The 19,278-nt window shown below is 41.1% G+C and overlaps 1 protein-coding gene across 2 annotated transcripts in view; it reads left to right on the forward strand.

Annotated features, from left to right (window-relative positions):
• Positions 1–19,278, forward strand: part of GMDS (GDP-mannose 4,6-dehydratase) — a 649,419-nt gene that overhangs the window by 304,344 nt on the left and 325,797 nt on the right. For both annotated transcript variants that reach the window (XM_019752387.3, XM_074335314.2), the window contains one exon: positions 5,220–5,347. In XM_019752387.3, coding sequence (XP_019607946.1) covers positions 5,220–5,347 — 128 coding nt within the window. The remainder of the gene's footprint in view (positions 1–5,219; positions 5,348–19,278) is intronic.

Genomic DNA, 19,278 nt, shown 5'->3' on the forward strand with positions numbered 1-19,278 from the left:
CATCCATGTTGTCACAAATGGTGGTATTTCATCTTATGGATGAGTAGTATTCCATTGTGTATATATACCACATCTTCTCTATCCAATCCTCTATCGAAGGACACTGGTTGTTTCCATGTCATGGCCACAATGAATGATGCAGTGAATATAAGGATATATGTATCTTTACAAATACATGTTTTCAATCTCAGAATTGAAACAGAGCTAAGAGACTTAGTCATAAAAAAACTAAGAAATCTGAACTTTTCGTTAAGGCTTAATTATGGAGACTATTAACATTGTAATACAATAATTATAATAATAGCTAACATTTATTGAGAACTTGCTATTCATATTACCTAGATTTTTTTCACTTAAACATCAAACCTACGTGGTAAGTACTGCGATTATCCTTGTTTTATAAACAAAGACATGTTGATATTAATTTCTTACATTTCTGTGGCGATTTATGTTCTACGACACATTTCACCTACATTAGTGTACCTTGTGATTGGCTGTGGTAAATATTACTATACTGGTAGTCTACAGAGGAAACTAACTCCAGAGTTATTAAATGGTTATGCCAGTTACTCACAGCTGGCCTTCTGTCCATTCACTGGGTTAACTTCTCATTTCGTGGTCTTCTTCCTAGCTAGGGTCTAGTTTAAGGCTCTTAGAAATCAGGTATGTATTTAAAATACATAGGAAGCTCCATTATCCACATGTGTTGTATATAACGCACAACCACTTAAGTGAGCCAATGTGAGGAGGGCTGCCGCCTGTATTGGACTGTGGATCAGTGAAGCTAGCACGGGCTGGGGCAGGCTGAGGCCAGGCACAGCTCCTTGCCCTGACTGTGGGCAGTTGTGCGGCCTCTCTTTGCCCCTCTTTGTTCTCCTGCACATTTGGGATGGTTGGACACAATGACCTCGAAGACTTAGTTTTCAATGATTTTATATAGTTCTCTCCTAACACCAGCAGTCTTGCATGATAAAGAATAAAAATGACGAGAGCAAATATTTTAAAAATCATTTTAAGTCTCTCCTAAGAATTTAACTAGTAAAATGTATGGTAGCAATAATGTTTAAAATTAATCTGGAGATGAAAGTAAGAAACCAGTCACATTTATATGAGATCAAAGAGAATAAAATACTTAGGAACAAATTTAACAAAAGAAGTGCAGGACTTACTCTCTGGAAACTACTAAACATTGCCGAAAGAAGTTTTAAAAGACCTAGATAAATGGAAAGACATCCTGTGTTCATGAGCTGGAAGATGAAATATTGCTAAAAGGGCCATATTCCCCATAGTGATCTACAGATTCAGTGTATATCCCTATCAAAATCTCAGTTGACTTTTTTGCAGAAATTAGCAAGCTGATCCTAAAATTCATATGGAAATTTAAGGTATTTTTATAGAAGAACAAAGTCGGAAGCCTCACACTTCTTGCTTTTAAAACTCACCTTAAGCTACAGTAACCAAGCATGTGTGGTGCTGTCATAAGGATAGATATACACATCAACGGTGTAGAATTAAAGTCAGAAATAAACCCTCACATTTATGGCTAATTGGTTTTCAACAAAGGGAGAAAGAATGACCTTTTCCACATATAGTGTTAGGATAGCTGCATATCCACATGCAATGAAATTGGACCCTTTCATCATACCATACACAAAAAAATAATTAAAAATGAATGAAAGACCTAAATGTTAAAATAAAATCAGTAAAATTCATTCAAAAAATATAGGAGAAAATCTTCATGACCTTGGGCTAGGCAAAACTCTCTTGGATATGACAACAAAAGCTCATACTACCAAAGGCGGGGAAAAAGACAAATTGGACTTCATCAAAATTATAAAAACTTTTGTGCATCAAAGACACCATCAAGAAAGTGAAAAGATAACTTACATAATGAGAGAAAATATTTGTAAGTTATGTATCTGATAAAGGACGTGGATCCAGAATATATAAAAACTCTTACAACTCAAATAATAAAAAGATAAGTAACACAATTTCAAAAATGGGCAAAGGATCTAAACAGACATTTCTCCAAAGTAGGTAAACCAATAGCCAACAGTGCATGAAAATACAGATGCTCAATGTCATTAGTCATCAGAGAAATGCAAATCAGAGTCATAAGGAGATAATACTCGGTACTCAATAGGGTAACTATCATGAAAAAGATAAACCATAATCAGTGTTGGGGAGGATGTGGAGACATGAGAACCCCAGTTCATTGCTGGTGGGAATGTAAAGTGGTGTGGCCCCTGTGGAAAACAGTCTGGCAGTTCCTCAATAGGTTAATTGTCGAGTTGCCCCGTGACCCATAATTCCACGTGTAGGAATATACCCAAGAGAAATTAAAACATAATATCCAAATAAAAACTTGTGCATGAATGTTTATAGCAGCATTATTCACAATAGCCAAAAGATGGAAACAACCCAAATGTCCATTTACTGATGAATGAATAAATAAAATGTTATATCCACATAATAGAATATTATTCAGCCATAACAAAGGAATGAAGTAGTGATTTATGTTGTAATATAGATGAACCTTGAAAATATGCTAAGTGAGAGAAGCCAGTTACAAAAGACCACATGTGTGATTCCATTCATATGAAGTGTTTAAAACAGGCAAATCTATAGTGACAAAAAGCAGATTTGTGGTTCCCTAAGGTCAGGAGGCTTGGCGACAAATGAGTGACTGCTAAAGGCTCTGGGGTGATGAAAATGTCCTAAAATTGATTGTAGTAATGGCTGCACAGTTTCTCAGTATATTAAAAGCCATTGAATTATATACTTTAAATGGATGAATTGTACTGGGATGTGAATTATATCTCAGTAAAGCTGTTGTAAATAATAATGTTAAAAATTTAAAGAACTAGAAATTTCCAATCAATTTGACTAGTTATCCAAGATAATTTTTGGATCCAGATAAGAAAGGCTCTAATACTTTCTAGCGTGCATTCTAAGTCCTGGGAAGGTGAGAGCCTGGCTTTACAGTCACATACACATTGATCTGAATCCTGTTTTAGAATGGCAAGTTGGCATAGCTTCTTTAAATCTCAGCTTCTTCTTCTACAAAGGAAGTAATAATAATTCTCAGTTTGTGGATTGCTCCGAAAATTAAATGAGTTTCTGTGTCTAAGGAGCTTAGCTCAAAGCAGTGTCCATCGTCAGCCGTGCCTTGGTTGTGTTCATTACAAGGTTCCGGAAGTGTGTAGAGAGAAAAGCCTATGACCTGGCCCTTCCCTGTCTCAGCTGCTCCTTCTGCTTGGGTCACTGTCTCTGCTTCATAACCAATATGTTCCTGACCTCACAGGGAGACCAGTCCTTTTCTGGTGGGTGTTTCTTGACCGCAGCCAGCAGCTCTGTAAAGGCCCTGACTCTTTCTCTCCTTGCAAACCTGTCATTTCATTTCGGGCAGCACTGGTTTGCCTCTCTCCCCCTCTCCGTGCTGTGCGAGAGTCAGGATGCTGCTCAGTTCTGGGCCCCCCAAGCTTAGGACTTGGTGTTTGCCAGCTGCTCAGTTAGTACTGGATGAAAGAAGAAACAGTGAGGGTAGGGCCTACGTCGATTGTTTGAATAAGGTCACATGCTTAATTACGTTTGACTCCTCAACTTAATTTATTGGTAAATAGAATAATAACTTTTCTGTTGGGGACTTCTTTTAGTGATTTGGCGTCACACGTTTCTCTAGTGTATTTTGGAATGACACTGTAGTCCTGACACTATGTGACAGTATAGTCTTGACGTTAAAGTAGAAAGATCGACTTCAAGAAACCTAAATTTAAGTATAGATTTAATTGTTACAACTGAATAGAAAATATAATATTGCTAGTTGGTAATAGATTGAGAAGGATTGCACCTAATATTTCTTCATTTTGAAAAGCTCTTTTTTGAAGGCGTTCTGTGTGTCTTATAAGCTGCCATGGAAAGTTGAAACTTTGGATTTCTAAGGTCCTCTGTGAACTGCTAAAAGAAACTGAACATCTGACTTTCCATGGAAGTCCCACCGTCATTTTTAATGATGTGGCATTGGTGTAGATGTGTACCGAGTTTGTGTAGGAAGTGAACCTGGTCTGTGTTTGAACTTGCACTGGGCCATAGTCTTGCCAAAATTTAGAAAACCTACTTAGAAAAATTCCCCTTATCCCTGTGCCAGTTTCTCTGGAAGCCAAAACTTTTCATCATAACATTCACCTTCCTGCTTCACCTGCAAAAGAACAAAGCTAAAGTAATTGAAATGTGATAAGTTATGATAATAATCTATCTAAACTGTATGAAGCCATTATTGGCTAGTTTGTATGTGTGTTATTACTATGACCTGGAGAATCTGGCATTCCTTGGTGTTTTGTGATAAACTTACTTAGATAGAGGGACATGATAAAATTGTCTCAGCAGTGTCTTAATTTTCTCCTTTTTTGTAGTCTTTTAAAAGTAGATAGATGCTTTCATTAAAGACCAGAGAATATTAAAACAATTTCATTAGTTTCTTCAATTTATGACACCTTTCATCCATTCATTTCAAAATATTTATAAAGAATTCAGGAGCTCATTCCTGTAGCTAACATTTAAATGAAGTTGGAAAGTGGTGTTGCAGTAAATACAACACAGAGAAACTTTTGATTTAGAGCTGTGGCATAATTTATAATTCGGTGGCTGAACAAGTTTCTAAATGAAAGTGATCACCACTTATTGACAACCCAAATGCATATCTGGTTTGTTTCTTTTAATTATTTGTATACCCTGTGAGCCAAATTACTCCCGTCTTCTCTCCCCATGAGCTCCAAAATGGCTTTATTAATAGGAATATGTGCTGTTTATGTTCTTAAAAAAATCAGGGTGGTCTTAGATATCTGTCTTCCATTCTGGCATTTCCCTTTATACAACCCTTTTGAATTTTCTGTTTAAAAAACTGGCATTATGATAGCTTTTCTTTGGCCTAATGCCTAGGTCGCATATTGCAGCAACAAATTAGGAATGTCTAAGCCGTCCCTCAAAGAAAAAATGTTTGTTATGAAAGTAGAGCTGATGTGACACTTAGAATTAGAGCTTCTTAACTTGTCTAAATGACAGTTAATGATCATTTTTTTCTTTTCTTTTTCTTTATTATTATTTTAAGGAGGGGGAAAAAGAATGAACAGCATGCCCAGAGGCTGAGGTAGGGTTTGGTGCACCAACCTGTTAGATGTCAAATGTACTCTACTGATAACACATCTTTTGTCTCTTTTTAGGAGCTAATTTTGTTACTCGAAAAATTAGCCGGTCAGTAGCTAAGATTTACCTTGGACAAATGGAGTCTTTCAGTTTGGGAAATCTGGATGCCAAACGAGATTGGGGCCATGCCAAGGACTATGTAGAGGTAGGAACTAACTCATGTTCTTAAAAATACTTGTATCAAGTGCTGTTTGAAATGCCAGGCTGCTAGTGGGAAAGTATGACCTGGAGTTGGTGGAGTTGGTAGCATGTAACATTTTGCGAATGCAGATATGTTCACACTCATACTGCTTTCGATTTAGGCTTGTTGGTTCAGCGTACGTTGTCAATTATACTGAATGCTATTTGAATAAGGAAGCCTTTCACAATTGTTTAATTATTTAAAATGTGCCTGCCAGTGTTTTGGATGATGGATGAAAAAAAGGTTTCAATGGTATTCTTCCTCACTTTCTAAAGATATTTTTCAGCTCCCCAGTCTTCTGAACCCTCTCCCTTCTCTGTGCTCAATACACATGTAACTAACCGTGAAAGAATACTTTGGTGTAAAGGTACTAGTTCTCAGATCTTCATGAAATACTACCTAATTGCAATGTGTATAACCTAAGACCTTCAGATTGATATTATTCTACTAAATTACTCTATGAGTAATATTTTGTGGAGCTTTTGGTTCCTGCTGCTGAAGAGTCTGGTTATTACCCTATGCATTCTTTTTTTTTTTTTTTTCTTCTTTTATTTATTTATTTATTTATTTATTTAATTAGTTTCAGGTGCACAATACCCTATGCATTCTTAAAGTGTGGCTTTGCATGCCAATCAACTTTATCAACTAAAGAGAGATAGAGATGTTGATGATGCTGCTATTGCAGAATAATGGATATAGTTGAAGGGAAATTCAAATTTTCACTCTTGGGATTTATATACGTACTAAGTTTTGGTTTGAGTTTCGTATGTTATATATATCTAAGTAGTGTGATTTTTCTTTCAATGAATAGTTAAGTTTTACCTTGTCTGATTAGTATGCTTTTAAATATCTCTGGTGGTTCTGTGGCCAGACCTGAATGAGTATGTTAGTGATATTGTCCTTTTCCCTGGAGCTGCTTGTCCTTGTTTAGGTGCTTGCAGATTTCCTGTGCTCAGGAGACTATTTCTGTCCTTAATGATTCCTCTCTGGGAAACCGGATCTGGCTTCCTTGGTCATTGATGTGATTCCAAAGGAACTTGAACATTTGCAGAAGAAAGCTAACTAGCCGTTGGCTGGCTAACACAGAGGTTAGCTGCAGTAGTGTCGGTATTTTTGTTTATAACAATTGAAAATGTGTATTAACACTGATTTTTATATTATGAACAAAAAAGAGTTCTGATTTTTAAATTCTGAAAAGTACAACATTTACATCATTTAAATATGTTCCTCTGAGCTATAATTACAGATAAACATTTTATGACAGTAATCCTTCGATATATTTTAAGAACATTACATTAAAAAATATATAAGGCCACACTTTCAGAAATTGTAAGCAAGTGGGAAAAAGGAGATATTAGCAAGAGAAGCTGAAACTTTCTTTTGTCTAACCTATGTGGTCTTACCTACTTAAAAATATGAGGCAAGTTTTGTAAAAATGCATTATTTCTTCAATAATCCCATTTTGATGTACAGGATATACTTAGAGTCAGAGAGAGAGAGAGAGAGAGAGAGAGAGAGAGAGAGAGAGAGAGAGAGAGAGAGAGAGATAGATAGATAGATATGGCTCTTTATCCAAACTCTGGTTCTCCAAATTCAGGAACCAAATAGATCAAGTGTCATTCGATTTTATTTTACATTTGTGCACTGGGGTAAAGAAAATAAAAGTTTGTATTGGAACTCAGAAATAGATTTTGACAGTGACAGAAACACTATACCAAAATGTTAATGCTTCTTACCAGTTATACTTATTTTCTTCTTTATACTTCTATCTTTTCCTTATACTTGACATAATTATATATGCACTTTTTAAATCAGGAAACAAAATAAATTTTAAAAATAGGCCAAAATATCCACCGAGAAATGCATGACACTGTTGAATAAACCCATAAGTGATGAGAAAACCTTAGGTGAGCTCAGTGGATCTGGAAGGAGGACACTGCTGTCATTCACTCCCCAGGTGGCACCACTGGCACTGTTCCTGGGTGTAGCTCACATCTTGGTACAAAGGGCCCACATTTGTATTTATTTAACATAAAAGTATTTTATAAACCGTTTGGCTTAAAGACTTCACACAGAATTTACAAATGATGTCATTTTGAAGATTCCTTGACAAGATGGTGTCAGTATAGCATGCCCAGAAGCCAAAAGATTCCCGTGAGAGCAAGATGTTTTGGCCTTTCAGTGATAATGTACAATTTTCACATTTTACAGAGAGACACGTACAAAATTAAGTCCTTGTCTGTCGCATTCAAGACCTGATGTGTCCCACAGTACAAGTGAGTTTTTCGAATTGAGGATCCCCCTGGGGTTCTGATAGTGACGTGTGTTGCTGACGTTAGAAGCATTTTATAGTCCTCATTTCTTGGTTCTGAAAGAAGTCTTAATTTCTTGGTTTTTAAAAAAGTGTCATTATAAGTAAGAATTCATAGTTTGCTCTCTCCATTTTAAGAAATATTACCATCCCATGCATTTCTAAATGCATTAAAATGAGATTACTTCACAGACTTATGGCTAAAAGTAGATGTTGCCATAATTAAAATCAGAAAGCATAAGAGTGAAAAAGAAGCAGCGTTTGTTTAAAATGCATCTGTTACTGGCCCTGTGATTAGCCTCAGAATGAAGAAGCCTTGGTAGGCGCAGATCCAACAACTCATAATAGCATCTCATTTACACACGTTTTCATTTGTGTCATCCGGGTCACACACAGACATGTTGTAGTGATAAATCTTTAGATTACACCACTTACACTTTTTAATTTATGGATAAATTTTTATGATGAAGAGTGTTTGACAGACGAGGTGTAGGTGATCCCAGCTGTGTCAGCGATTTGCTCTTCAGCCCTAGATGGGTTTTATATCTAAATTTACCCATCTGTGAAAAGGACATAATAACAACCCTGTAAAAAATTAGCTTTAATGTGCTGTACGTAACATGATTAGAATCTACCTCTGTCTTGTAAACATTTTTGTAACAATTTATACAAAACCACTGCCTGTTGCTGAGTCAGGTTCATTAACATCCATTTATAATCTTCTTTCCTAGATGAAAATGATTTTAAAATTATTTGAGTGCGTAAGAGGTATTTCAGTTTGAAATGAAAAATATACAAACTATATTAAATTATATTGCACTTCAGAATAAACAAGTTATATGCAGTTACATCTTTTCCAATATTTTATTATAAACCCTTTAAACATACAGAAACATTGAATGACTTTTAACATGAATAGCCATATACCCAACACCCATATCCTAAAATTAACATCTATAATTTTTGTTGGACTTTCAGAAAAAAATAGTATTTCAGAATTGCTGTAGTGCTAATGGAGCAAAGCTATAAATACTGAATTTACACAAACAAGGGTTAGCCAACTTTTGCATTTCTTAGGTGATATAGTCAGTTGGCAATTCAAACTTTTAAAATATTTTCATTTTTGTAAACTAACTGTGATACCTACCACACACCCTGTTCTCATGCCTGCCTATGTCCATGTGCATTAAGAAGTCCCTCGTATCTGTGAGAACACCTGGGGGCTGTATACCCCGTTCGGGCAAATTCACATAATCAGTATTGTACTAGTGGTCCTAAAAACCACAAAAGAGAGAATCTCTAGCTTCTCTGGGTAACATTGTTCCTTCAACATACTCGTATCTTCTGTTGAGTACTTAGCCATGGCCATAATTCTAGTGGCTACAAGTGACAGTCTTCTAAACTTTGTCCAAAGTCAACTAAGCCTGCACAATGCTATGTTGCACAAAGGTAAGCTAGCTTCTTTATTTTAGGACAGACTTCTCAAAACTTATGGGAATGTGTACTGTAGCCTGCCCAGTTTCTCAAACTTACTTACCTTTCTACTATTTTAATAAATAATAAGTATTAACATCTGGCAGGACAGAGTTGGGAAATGGCACCATATGTTTAAATAAACTTAATGCTAACAGTTTGGTTAACAAGGTTCCACTGTGATCCCACCTTGACAGAAAACTAGCTGGAACACAGCGGTAGCCAGAAAATATTGAGAGATAAGCTAATTGATAAGGACTGGGATGGAAGTATCTTTAAGCTTTCACCACTCACAAGCTGGTCCCCTGCTCTTGGGATACACAAGTAATCAAGTGACCGAAGTCTGAGCTCTTTCCAGGACTCAGTAAAAAGCCATTACTGCCAACAGCTGACCATACAGATGCTCCCCAGCAGTTCTGCTGGTGCAGAGGCAGTGGGGGTTGGGGGTGGGCGTGGGGCTTTCAGATTGCTGGGGGAGCCTGGAGATTCAGCTACATTGTAACATTATATTCACACACACCTTTTCTTCCTTTCTCTTTCCTTTTTTTTATTTTTTATTTTTTTTTGGAAGGGAGCACAGATTAATAACAAAAAGCTACTTTTAGAAATTAAAATAATAATTGCCAAATAATTATTGGGCATTTATTATGTGCCAGAAACTTTACAAAGGACTTTATATGCTTTATCTTACAGAGTGCGTACAACAGTCCTGAAAGGTAGAGCGTATGTCCTCATTTTATGATGAGGGAACTAAGGGTTGGAGAGTTGAGATAACATATTCGCCCAAAACCGCGGCCAGCAGAGGTGGAGGACGTCAGAGCCCCAGGCCTGGCCCGATACCTAAGCCATGTTCATAACCACTCGTTTATATTGAAGTGAGGAGGGGAGGGACATTAGCAGCGAGGTCTGAGTAATCTTCCGTTTCCCAGAGAGACAGAAAATGAAGCTGCTCTCACTTTTCTCTTTTTGCCATAAGTAGTCCAATGGGAAGAGAAATATCTGAAAGAAAAGAGGCTGGCCGAGAGATCGGTCCCATCTTGCTGAACTTCAGCAGATTGAGTGTATTAGGCAACAAGGCAAAGGTTGTGTTTGGGGAAAGTGGGTAGTGAAGTGTCTTTTGGCTTCTAGACGAGTTCACCTTCATTATAGCTTTCAGTTCTCAGCTGGGAAGAGGCCTGGGGCACACTGGGAGCCTCTGGCTAACACAGTGGGGAGCATACTGTGGACAGAGCTGGGAGGACTGAGCACTGTCCCCCAGTCCGTCCTTCTCATCCAGTCTGCAAGGGAAAGCTTCATTATCACAGCAGCATCAACCACCTCTGTTCTTTTGTCCCCACATTCCGGAGAATACCTTGATTTCTTCTTGTGTTGGAGTTCTCTAAGTGTTCGTGGTACCAGCATCCATTCTTTAGTAAGGCCTCACTTAGCGGAAATGCAGAAAGTCATAGTTGCTTTATGTGACTCTGGCCAAGTCTCAATCGCAACAGCGGCCATGCTCCCAATTCCCAGAAACTGTAGGCCCTGTTTAAATTGTTGTTTTAAGAACTGAAGCCTGCACTATCCATATTTCTAGAATGGATTATTCATTAAGTTTTCATCCACAGACAATGTAGAAACATGGAGGTGGGTGCATTTTTAGATCATATTTTCAGTTGTATATTTAAAATATAAAATTGATCATCTGCCATTAAATTAGAAAAGTTAATCTCGGCAAATGTATGTAAGTACGTGTGTGTGGAGAGACTGGAAATGAATACAGAATGGACTTGCGTATGCAGTAGGTGCAGTGCCTGTGGAAATGGATTATGAGACTGTGTGTGAATGGCATCTAGGTTCTAATGGGCAGCGATCACCACACTAAGGTGCACGGCGTGCTCCTCCCTTACTCCCTGGGTGCCACGTGTCATCACACCATCATGCTCAGAGAATGCCTGCTTGGACCTAAGAAATTATGGCTCTCTTCCTGACAGTAAAAGTCCTTGGAAAACAGTGGGGAAAGCGCTTTTTTCACTTGGATTATGATGCTCACCCACTTGCATTGGAAATGTCATCGGATTCCCAAAGCTTTCTCCTTCCACCCCAAGTGGGCCTGCTCACACCCTGGTCGCTGAGCCACGTCTGCAGTCACCTCTGTGCTTTCTCTGCCCCTCCATCGTCTCTCCTGCCCCTGGTGTCTCTCACTTCATACCTGCTTCCGCCCACAAATGGAAACTGGCTATTTAATTTTAATAACAAGACCATGCATGTGATATAGATGTAATTGCCTCAGAAAATATGACATCATCTAAATTTAGTGATGATTTTGCCTATAGCAGATATATATCTTTAATATCACATGCTTCATTTTGATACTAATGCACTCTGGAAAGTGTTTGCAATCAGGGTAGTCTTTCTCTTATTTTCATTTAACTCTTGCCCACAAGCACCCAGCAAAAATAATCTCTCTCTCTCTCTCTCTCTCTCTCTCTCTCTCTCTCTCTCTCTCTCTCTCTCTCTTTCAGTCTCTCTCCTTCTCCTAAGAGTCAAAATGCTCATTTTTAAATTCATTCTAAAGTACTGTTTGGCTTTATCCTACTTCTTAGTGCTTTATTGCAGGAAATCATTTACTAAAATTGCGTGTTTTGTCCCCACAGAGCCCTGGCGCTGAGGCCCTGCTCTGTAACTTCCTCAGACCACGTGCCTGCTCCTTGCTGCTGTCCCAGGAGCTCAGGAGACAGGCTCCCAGGCTTGGCCTCAGGGGACCCCTTCATACAAACGTGTTAATTTTGCCTTTGCATCCAAAGCCACAAAGCAAAAAACATTTACCAAGTAGAATGTTCCCCAAGCCAAAGACACACATTTCATTTTCTACTTCTGTTTACTCCATTCTAGAAAATATGTCTTCTGCTTATTCTCTGCCATAGAATCATGGCTGTGAAGTCTCAGAGATTCTCCTGATTTTTTCTTTTAGGCAAAGAAAAAGTTTGATCCCCACTATGAATGTTTGGTCATTTGCATTTGTACAATCTGTTATTTCTTTTTCTACCTCTTGACTTTAGTAAAACTGAAAGAACTGATGGCTTTGTCTGGAGCACTTAGATCTGAACTTGGGCACTGTGACGTTCCCACTGACTGTCTGCTCTCCAGGACAGTGGCTGTGAGACCAAGAGGCAGATGCCTGCAGGAGAAGGCACTGCTTCGGATTCTTGTGTGGAATGGATATTGTGCAGGAATAAACGCTGGACGCTTGGACTTGCTAGTGAAATAGCTTTAATGACTTTGTTCCATGGTCTGTCTTCTGTGCCTTATTGGAATTAATGAATAGTCCAAAGCCACTATCCTCTTGGCACCAAATGGCCAAAGGGTTCCCCGTGTACCTTTTGGAGTAGCTCCAGAAACTGTGGCTGTAACATGCATGCAAGCTAAATATACCAAATGGATGAATTTGGGGTACCATTAAGTGAAGATCCCATTTTCATTTTAGAAAAGAAGAAGATAGACTTAGGCTTCCACTAACCCCAATTAATTCTCAAGTTCGATTTTACAGAAGCCAAATTATACCGGGGTGCCAAAAAAATATATGCAAGTGGACACTTTGGTCAGCGTTGCTCAAGCAGTAGTTTGCTGTAATCAGAAGTGTCTGGATGCGGATGGTAACTACTTTGAGCACCTCCTCTAATTGCAGAAGTCAAACGTGACTTGTATTCATCTTTTGTTATTGGTACATATTATTACAATTTTAATACAGTTTTTCTTTCTTAAAATGTGTATACATTTTTGTGGTACCCTCTGTATAAAGGCAAAATTGATAAACCATTTGCAAAATTGTCTTTGCATTGTTGATTTAAGCCTCACGTGGAAATTGTTAGTAATTGCCTAAAGAAAGAGATGGAATTACTCCTTAATATGGCTTCCCCAGCTTCCTTTCAGAATTAAGTCAAATGTTTGAAATCACTATTGGCTATGTTTTGTCATTTCATAAAGAGAATGGTTGGGCGTAAATCATGACTGCTCATTACTTCATGCATAGTTTGAGTAGACCGAGATCTCTGAGAATAAAATTGTTCTCCACAAACACAGGACATGATGTGGTACCAGTCTCTCAGGGAAGCTCCTTGAAGCTGGGATCTGGCTGTTGTTCCTCTTTGTTGTAATTGCGTCTCCTGCATGCATGGTCGAGAACTGCTCCCTGATAAATACTTAAACTTAATGGAAACTCCTTATCTGAGCATTTCTTTATAAAACTTATAAAAATGAATATGTATCTATGAAATGTGGTTTATTCCTCTTACTGTTAACAGATTGTCCCCTATACCTACCATAAGACATTTCCCACTGAATATGATCTTACCAAATTTCAGTTTTAGTTGTGATGGATTTACTTAATTCCAGCAAAATGTTTTCAAGGTATGCTCACTCTTATTGCATGCAGACCATAAAGGGAAACTGAAAAGTGTCCATATATTCTCATACTGTGGCAAGTTTCCCAATTATCGCTAGATTCTACTATTTTTAGACTTTATTCCTAGTTTTAAAAGAAAGATATTTGAGCAGATGGGAACAAATGGAAAGGGAGAATGATTACACTGGCCCTGACTTATAAGACACAATTTTAAAAATCACAAAAGTAGCGTTAGTTTACAAGACCAAATGCCCCTCAGTACGACCGGTAACTGCTCTCTGCTTACTCAGAAACCTCTTTATTTGTGTGGTCATCCCTTCCTCTCAGTTTCCAAGAGTCTCATTTAGTAGCGGATTCTACTAGATTGAGTGAGATTTCCATCACAGATTTTATTCTGGAAAACTTTCACTCATCCATTCCTTCCCCTCGCTCTATCCTGCCTCCTGGTCCATATCCGCCTACTAACACACACACACACACACACACACACACACACACACACACACACACAGAGCAGGTCATTTTCTAATAGTAATAGCCTTTTGTTTAAATACATGTAAAAGTGAACTTAAACATTCTTAGAGTTATTTGATAGTAGCTGTAGAAAATCTGCAAACTGTGCAGTTAGAAGAGAAGAGAACCATTGTGCAGTATCTTTTGGGGTTCTTTAAGTGTATAGTTTCATTCTGCCCCCCCCCCCCCAGCACATTACCCACATGTTCAGAGCTCAGATCTCTGTTCCCAGCTCGCCCTCCAGCCTGACTCATGAAGTGGAGTGGTGTGCCTCAGCCCCTGGGCCCACGGTGTGTGGGTTGCCGGGGTGGAGCCCGGGTAGGCAGGTAGCATTCCAGGAAGGTGACTCTTGGCCATTTTGTAAGCAGAGCCACTCAGTACAGTGCTGTGTGCCATGGGTGTGGTCACGGCCTCTTCCTCCTTTTAGCCATTGCAAAGGCAAAGGTTGGAATCTTGGGGGCTTCCTGGTTTCCTGGTGTGTGTTTTTAATAGTGCCTGTTTTAGGTCAAGAATTACTCGCTAATTTTCACTGGATCTTAAATTTCAAGTTTGAAAACAAAATACAAAGAGCTTTCACTAGACCTTTTTTAAACACGTGAAGGTTATCCTCTTGTATTTGTGTTTGCTTTGTCATTTACATCTTTGTATTTGAATCTCCCAACAAATGTCAGTCTCTGATTAGGAGAGCAGGAATTATTATTTGCATTTTCCATATGGAGAAGCCAGCTTTGAAAGGAGAGGCCCTGGCCGGAAGTCCTGCTGTGCTATGCAATGGGTTCAGCGCCCCACTTTCTCTCCAGTGCAACCCCCGTGTTCCTGTAACAGCACAAGGCTTCTCGCTGATGCTTGGTGTATTTAGTCATTTCTGTGAGATTTTAAAGCCATTTTTTTCACTGACTTCAAATGTTGACCATTTAACGAAGTATGCTTACTCCACTAGGAATTACAAATAAACTAGCACTCTCATTAATGGCCTTCTAGAATCTCTACTCATCCTGTGAAACAAAGAGCACAGATAAGAGAAATTGAGTTAGGAAGAAACTATGAAACACTGGAAGAGTCAAAAGTTAAAAGGCCAGGTCATATGTCCTATAGGAGACTTCCTCTGAAGTAGGGATTCATTTAATAGTTGTACAATCATATAATTTGAAGAAGATATCAACTCTGCACAGGAAATACAGGTTTAACAGAAATCATTTCATTTGATACTTATCTTCAAAAAACCTGAAGTAGGAAGTTCGAAGAAATGGCATAGGTGGCAGAAATTCCATTGCCTTTTGTCAGTGGCAGCCGAAAGCTTCATTGTAGTTAACTATCTGCTGGAGCCTTTGGGAAACCAAAGCTTCATTAACTGGCTGGGCCCAATGAGTCATCTGTTAAAATTAGCCCTAATGAATTACCGTTTGCTTGTTTAAGTGTGTGTGATGTAGGGCTCGGGATGTTAGGAGGCCAGTGAGGCTCAAAGAATTATGAGTCCGCTTAGGGAGTTCAGCATTTCAGCAGGTTCTTGCCTGACTCACCTGCACTGACACCCCCTCCCCTCCTCCCTCCTCCGCGCTCCCTCCCTCTCACCTTCTCTCCCTCTCCCCCCTCCCCCCTCCCTCTGCCCTCCCCTCCCCTTTCTACCTCTCCTTCTCCCCCCCTCTCTCCCTCTCTCCCTCTCTCCCTCTCCTTCTCCCTCTCCGTCTCTTTCCCTCTGTGGGGGCAGAGCCCCAGAAAGCAGTTTCCAGGCTCTCAGCCTCACATAGAAAGGTGCTGGCTCAGGTAGTAAATGGCCATCAACTGTGATTGCATGGCCATCAGCTGTGGCTAGTTGGCCGTCAGCTGTAACCACTGAGCCACTGGCCACTAATATAACTGCTGTGGCTACGAGAAGGAAGAGAAGAAAATGGGGGCTAGCAAGAAGATGGTGGCTGAGCCTGCAAGCAGCGTACTGTGGATTGCGGATTGCAGAGAGAAGGATTGCAGCTAGCAAATGGAGAGTCAGTCGGTTGGCAGAAAAGTGGACAGCAGGTCGCAGGTCATGTGACTCCAGCCTCCAGTGAGACCTTAGTGGTATGACTCCCCTACCGATGGCTCCGTGGGTGTTCCTTTTTGGCCTAGCCACATCCTGCGTCCTTATGTGGGGAGCGGGAGCAGAGACCCCGTAGACTGCCCCACGTGACACCCTCTCTCCCTTGCTCTCTCTCTCTCTCTCTCTCTCTCTCTCTCTGTCTCTCTCTCTTTCCCTCTCCTCACTCCCCCTCTCACTCCTTCCCTCCCTCCCTACCCCCCCCCCTTTTTCCTCCTTCCCCTCTCTTCCACTCCCTGTCTCTCTCATTTGGTGGGTGGTGGGGACAGTATCACAGACTCTTACTTCAGAGTGTTGACATGTGGAGCTTTACCCTCCTGACTTGGCGCAGAAGGCCCTCTGGAAGTGTGATGAACTGCGGGTGTGCCCCCTGCTGGCCAGCACCCTGCACTGTTGGACAGCATGGCAGGAAGAGGTGGCTGCTGGGCTTCTTTTTCTCCTACAGCTGGTTTTCATGCAGAACGGACTAGTGAAAACATCACGAGAAGAAAGGGCTAAAGTACAGGAGACTATGATTATCCACTTGAGTTTGTGTTAAATATTCAATGACAGTTTTTGCACCAGCAAGAATTTTAAAATCTTCAGGTAGCGCTAACCTTCCATCTTGGTCGTGTGTTTGAGACGTGGCTAGCCAGTCTGTGTTTGAATAACTGGGAAATAATTGTGTCCAGGGTGGCCCTCTATTTTGAACTATTCTAATTGTCATTTGTTGTTGTTTTTTTAAAAATGATCTTTTCTAAATCTGAAATACCATTCATTGAAATGTAATTTTAGTTCCAAGTTTAAGACCTTACTGAGTACTGAATTGCATAAATGACTTGACACTCTTCACAAGCTTACTTGCAGTAGTCGAGCGAAATGGATGCTGTTATTCCTTTCCTCCCCCAGACACAAAAAACAAGACTTGGAGAGAGACAAGAACGTGGTTAGTCTCAGATGGGCTCTGTCCTTACACGTTTCTCTTTAGCAGCCCTCCCTGCGTGGAGAGCCAGCTCTGTGCCCACCCCTGATGGGCTCTCCACCTCCCAGAAGGCTGCCATTCCCCTTGGTGCAAGCAGACACCTTCATCTATTTCTCCATCAAGACCGTCAGTGTCTCCACCGCAGTGTGGGGACAGAGTACCAGAGAGCAGTTTCCAGGCTCTTGGCCTCACGTGGAAAGCTGCTGGCTCGGTTCTTAGATGGCCATCAGCTGTAATCAGATGGCCACCCGCTGTGGCTGGGTGGCCATCAGCTGTTACCGGTTAGCCATTAGCCACTAATATAACTGCCGTAGCTATGCTAGGGGGTTGGTTGGTTGGTTGGCAGAGAAGTGGATGGCAGATTGTGGCTAGCAAGGGGGGTTAGCGAGCGCAGATGGTGAATTGAGGATCATGTGGATCCTACTTCCTGTGTCTCGCCCGGCCGCTGGTGAGACTGGGGTGTGGGAGGACCCCTCGTTGGGGTACTGGTGGATGTTTGCTTTTGTGTCTCGACCAGCCGCCAGCGAGAATATAGTGGTATGACTCCCCTACCTATGGCTCTGTGGGTGTTCCTTTCTGGCCTCACCATGTCCTGCATTCTTGTGCGGGAGTGGGACCAGAGTCCCTGCATGACACACGGAGTAAAGGCTGGTGATGGGAGTGTGCTATTCAGGGTCCTGCCAGTGTCTCTCGCAGGCTCTGTGTAGCCAGGTCCCTCCTGCTCCCGCGCGTGCCCTCGCTGTGTGCCTGCCTTACACTGGTCCTTGGACCAGACCCAGCCTTGTGCCCTGCTCAGCTCATCTCCAGATCCTGCTCTGCCACAGGCGTAGCCCGCGCAGCCTCCTCCTTACCTGCTTGACCATCCCGCAGGGGCCCTGTAGCCGCCCCCACTCCCACATTCACATGCCTTCCAGTCCCCACCAGAGCCTTCACCCCACCCTGGCTAGGCAGCCTCTCACAGACACACAGCTGCCCATGTCTGAGCACCACAATGGCCCCCTTTTGCCCTTCAGAACACCTGAAACTTTGGGGTGCTTAGCTGTGTTTATTGAATGAATACCTGAGAGTAATTGAACCTCAAACCAGATTAGCTCCATTGGTTTCTTTAACTTAAAAATTGAAGCAGCTTCAGGCATAATCCTGCCTAGCCTCTTCACTCAGCAGGTAAAGTATCTCATTATTCACAGACATTTACTGACTTGAGGTCAAACAGATGGTTCAGGGTTTAAATTCAACTCCAATCTCTCATGGTCTTCCCACTAACACTATCTGTCATGTCACATGACCAATGAAAGTGCTACATGATGAGTTTTGTCATAACTATGGAGACTGGTCATTTGGGGATTTACGCCTCCGTTAGGAGTGACACTCAGCTGCAGTGACAGAGCTGACCAGGGGTTACTTTTACTCACCCCCAGAAGTCCCGGGTGAGGTGTAGGCCACTGCGTGATTCACAGATGCCAGGGCCAAATTTCTGATCATTCCTTTTCTTGTGCCCCGAGGGTGGCAGCAGCCACCAGCCACAATCCCAGCCCCCTCCACAGCCCAGCCGTCCTGTGCTGTCCCCCAGAGTCTGTGCCAGTCTCTGGGTGACCAGCACCAGCTCTGTCCTAGCCAGAGCCGTGGCCCATGGCCACTCTGCTCTGGAAGGGCTTCATGACTCACAGACTCTGGTGCAGGAAGACCAGAGAATAAATGGGTGCTGCAGGAGACAGGCCTACATCCAAGTGGTGTGTGCAGAGGCGTGGCTGTGTGCTGGCCACAGGGAGGAAGGGCCCTGAGTGGGAGACTGCCCGCGGGAGTTTGTGTCGGGCGCTGTCCCCCACATTTGGACTTCATGTGACTGTGAACACCCACCTTAACTGGATGTGCAAGAAGTGAGAGTTGCACACTGTGGTCGCTTTAGACTCTGTATTTAAAGGTTCACTTTTTAAAAAGTGTTTGTGATAGCCTGGAGGTGTTCAGCCTAACCCAAATCATTCGCTGTTGGTTTCCAGAATTGCCACAGCGTCTATTTCAGGACTGCTAACAGCTTTTCTGCCAGTCAAGAAAACCATGCAGGTCTATGGTAGAGATCTACTGTTTTATTTTTCCTTCCTTTTTTCCCCTACACCCATTTACTGGCGTAGATGGAAACATAGTGCAAAACTAGACTTGTCTCATTTACATAAATCTCCCTTTTAGC

The sequence above is a fragment of the Rhinolophus sinicus genome, chromosome 14 (assembly GCF_057876585.1).
Source record: "Rhinolophus sinicus isolate RSI-liver-muscle chromosome 14, RSI-T2T, whole genome shotgun sequence".
Taxonomy (NCBI): Eukaryota; Metazoa; Chordata; class Mammalia; order Chiroptera; family Rhinolophidae; genus Rhinolophus; species Rhinolophus sinicus.